Source organism: Miscanthus floridulus, chromosome 10 (genome assembly GCF_019320115.1).
Source record: "Miscanthus floridulus cultivar M001 chromosome 10, ASM1932011v1, whole genome shotgun sequence".
In the NCBI taxonomy this organism is placed as follows: domain Eukaryota; kingdom Viridiplantae; phylum Streptophyta; class Magnoliopsida; order Poales; family Poaceae; genus Miscanthus; species Miscanthus floridulus.
Window position 1 is genome coordinate 140,006,365 of NC_089589.1, and position 3,565 is coordinate 140,009,929.

Below are 3,565 nucleotides of genomic sequence, written 5' to 3' on the forward strand. Positions count from 1 at the left end.
ACGAGTTACAGTGGAGGAATAGAACAAGAGGAAGAAGCCCATCAGGATCGCCAGGTCCTTCTTCTCCTCCTCTATGTGGGTTCCATTGACCCTGTAGACGTCAACAGGGATAGCTTCTTGTCACGGCCCTATCCGTCACTGGAGCCATGCGCTGGCGTCGTCTCCCGGTCATGGCGCTCCACTTCGTCCGGGTGGACGTCATGGTGAACTAACGCGCCTATCATTGTTCGTACGAGGGTTAGGCAGAACAACACCGGTAAACCCGATGTTGTTCCTAGTGTGAATCCCCAGGTATGGTCTATCACGACCAAGGGTTACATCGAGGCATCCTAGTCTCTTCCCTGGTGTCAGAGCTTTGACCCAAGCCCATACGCTTGTACCTGGAGTGGTTGACAGCGGTATGGGTCTCCATCGAGCGAGACGGAGCCCCCGGCCTCAGGGTCGAGCGAAGCGGAGTTCCTCCCCAGAGGCCGGGCAAGGTGGACCACCAACCCAATGCTCGAGCAAGGTGGAGCCCAAACCTAAAGGTGGGTGAGGCGGAGCCAGTCCTTAGAGGTCGGGCAAGGTGGAGCCACCCTTAGGGATAGGGCGAGGCGGAGCCCGTGGCCTCGGTGTCGGGTGAGGCGGAGCCAACCCTCAGGGGTCGAGCGAGGCAGAGCCTGCGGCCTCGGTGTCGAGTGAGATAGAGCCACCCTCAGGGGTCGGGCGAGGTGGAGCCCGTGGCCTCAGTGTCGGGTGAGGTAGAGCCACCCTCAGGGGTCAGACAAGGCGGAGCCCGCGGCCTTGGTGTCGGGCGAGGCGAAGCCAACCCTTAGGGGTCGGCAAGGCAGAGCCCGTGGCCTCGGTGTCAGGCAAGGCAGAGCCACCCTAAGGGGTCGAGCGAGGTGGAGTCCACGCACCTGGGGGTCGGTTGGAGCTGTAGTCATGCTCTTGACTGCTCAGACGTATCAACGTTGATGGTTATTAGCTCCTCCTCTTCGGGTACCCTAGTATTGGTCCCCGATAGGGGGTGGCGGCAAAGGCCCCTTGTTCTTGTGATTAGGGCAGGTACAATGTGGATCATTGCAGAGTGCCTCCTGTGAACCGGCGCTATTGTTGTTGTCATCGTCGTCTTCGTTGTCCTTGTAACCGCTGCTAACTTCCCGTTGTATATCGAAGATACGATTGTACATGTAGTAGATTGTAACACCCTCAGTGTTACGCCCTAAACAAATTTCCAAATCAAGTCATGAGCATCTTGTTTACGTGATAATGCATGTGATGGAGTGAATAGATGAAGTATTGCAACCTAAAATGATCAATAAAAAAAGCTAAACGAGAAGCTATTCCACAACTCATGTAATTATCAAGTAGGGTTTTAAACCAATTTTTATTGAACAAAAATACTATAGAACATCTATATGGCACTTAAATAAAGTTTAGAATATGAACTTTGTAGATGACAATGAAATCCTTGCTGTTGAAAAATAACCTTGCTAGCTAATGTTTCTAATAGACTAGAAATGCAACTTGGAATCAAGATCTGCTCAAAGACTTAGAATATTTTCAAGCTCATAGGCAGCAAGACAAGGCAATGTTTAGGAATTTATTTTGTGAAATCGGGTTAAGAAAAGGTGCCATGTTTTAGCTCGGTTTGGTAGCCTTATTGTAACACTCCGGTGTTACGATCCTTTTTAGCGCCGTGATTTAGGCCTAAGTCGGATTTTCAAAACGAGTTCCTTGGAATTTTTAATTTAAACGTACGTGAAGCGATAAGCGAACCTTGTGTGACTTAGTTTCGCGGACTCGAATAAACGCTTAAGTTGAATCACGCCGGGCGTAGAAATAATTAGGAATGACGAACGGCAGTTCGAGCCAATCAATAGCAAACGGTTCGTTCTATTAGATTAAGCATGAAAATCAATGTTATAAATAAAATAAAACCCATTCATAAATAGAAGGATATATATATATATATATATATATATATATATATATATATATATATATATATAGCTTTTGAATCAAATTTAAATTCGAGTTGCTGAAATTTTCCTGTGCCGAGACGTTGTAAACTGATGAAAGTAGTAAATCGTTATATATATATATATATATATATATATATATATATATATATATATATATATATATATATATATATATATATGTATGTATGTATATATATGTATGCATGTGTATATATATATATACACGTTGCGATTAGCAGCAGCATGTATTTCTACTACTCCTTTACGTAACAGTGTGGCCGGGTAGTTCTCTGTTCCCGTTGACGAGGGCACACGACTCCACAGCCTGTTCTGTGCATAGCCTTGTCCTCTCATGATTCTGTGAGTGTTGGCAGCTGTCGAACCACTGACACGCCATGACCACTCCCTGCCTCTGCTGTCTCCGTAGCCAGCGAGCAAGGCTCCAATTCACGAGTTCCAACGTTCTTGTCTCCCTGTCTACCTTGCTTTCTTGGCTACCCTGTTCGTCTCCGGTGTTGCCTGTCATTGTGCCGAGATCAGGCTGCTGCTGCTACCCTCGCGCGGCTTAAGTCTGGAAGTCGTGCTGCCTCTGCCGTTCGCCTCCTTCCTGCACGCGGGCACCGGCGCCCCTTCTCCCTTTCTCTTCTCGCGCTGCTCGCGCACGCTCCCGTGCAGTGCCGTCCCTTCCCTTTTCGCTCTGGCCCGCGCCGGTTCGCTGCCCGCAGCACGCACCATGGCCGCGCTGCCGTGCCCCACGGGTCCGCGCTGGTCCACAGCCACAGCATCCGCAGTCGCCGAGCCCGAGTCCCGCAGCGCCGCCGCGGCTCTGCTCGCAGACAGCTTGTCCAGCCGCGTCCTGCGCTCTGCTGCTCTCCTTCTCCTCCACAGTCAGTCGCCATGGCCACGCACAGCTCCCGTCCGCCATGGTCGTGTGCCTCGGGTACGAGCATCGTCGTCGGTGAAGCGTCCCACCTCTGCAACAGTCCGCGCGCCCGAGCCGCCTCTCCATCCGTGACCCGCACGACTCCGCTGGTGCCGGCCTTCTTCCTCGCCGTGTCTCCGTCGTCCGTGCTCCGAAGTGCCCCGGCCGCTGCCGCAACCACCATGGCCGCGACCCGCACGGCATCGCCGCCCGTGTCCCGGTCCCGCGCTGGGCCGCTGCTCCCCAGCGCCTGTGCCGTAGCACCCGCCTGGGCCGAGTGGCCGCGCCATTCCATCTCCGCAGCAACGGCTGCCGGTGCCGGCCCTCCCCAGTGCGAGCTCCACCGCGCTGCAGTTCCGAGACGCCATGCCTGTGCAAGCGTAAGCTAGCTTGTTGACGTCACCTCTAATTTGTGGCCGTTTCGTGTAGGAAAATTAATCAGCGAATACATTTGGAATACGCCGTGGCCTGCTCTGTTCGTCTGGGCCAGCTCGTGCCGCAGTCTGCGCTCCGGCCTGCCCGCTGCCGCGCTTGCGTCCACGCTGGGCCGCGCTGCCGCGCTCGCTTGCTTCCGCGCTGGGCCTGCCGGCCTCGGTCCGCTGCCGCGCTGGGCCTGCTCGCGCCCACGGCCTGCTCGCGTACGTGCGCTATGTGCCTGGGCCACCAGCGCGGTTAT

The 3,565-nt window shown here is 53.7% G+C and overlaps 1 protein-coding gene across 1 annotated transcript; it reads right to left on the bottom strand.

The window, feature by feature from the left end:
- Window positions 1-2,489: 2,489 nt before the first annotated feature.
- Window positions 2,490-3,184, bottom strand: LOC136489820 (uncharacterized). Its single transcript, XM_066486359.1, has 2 exons — window positions 2,940-3,184; window positions 2,490-2,841 (listed from the first exon to the last, which is right to left on the bottom strand). Exons 1-2 carry the CDS (start codon window positions 3,182-3,184, stop codon window positions 2,490-2,492), a joined length of 597 nt encoding a protein of 198 aa, XP_066342456.1.
- Window positions 3,185-3,565: the final 381 nt, after the last annotated feature.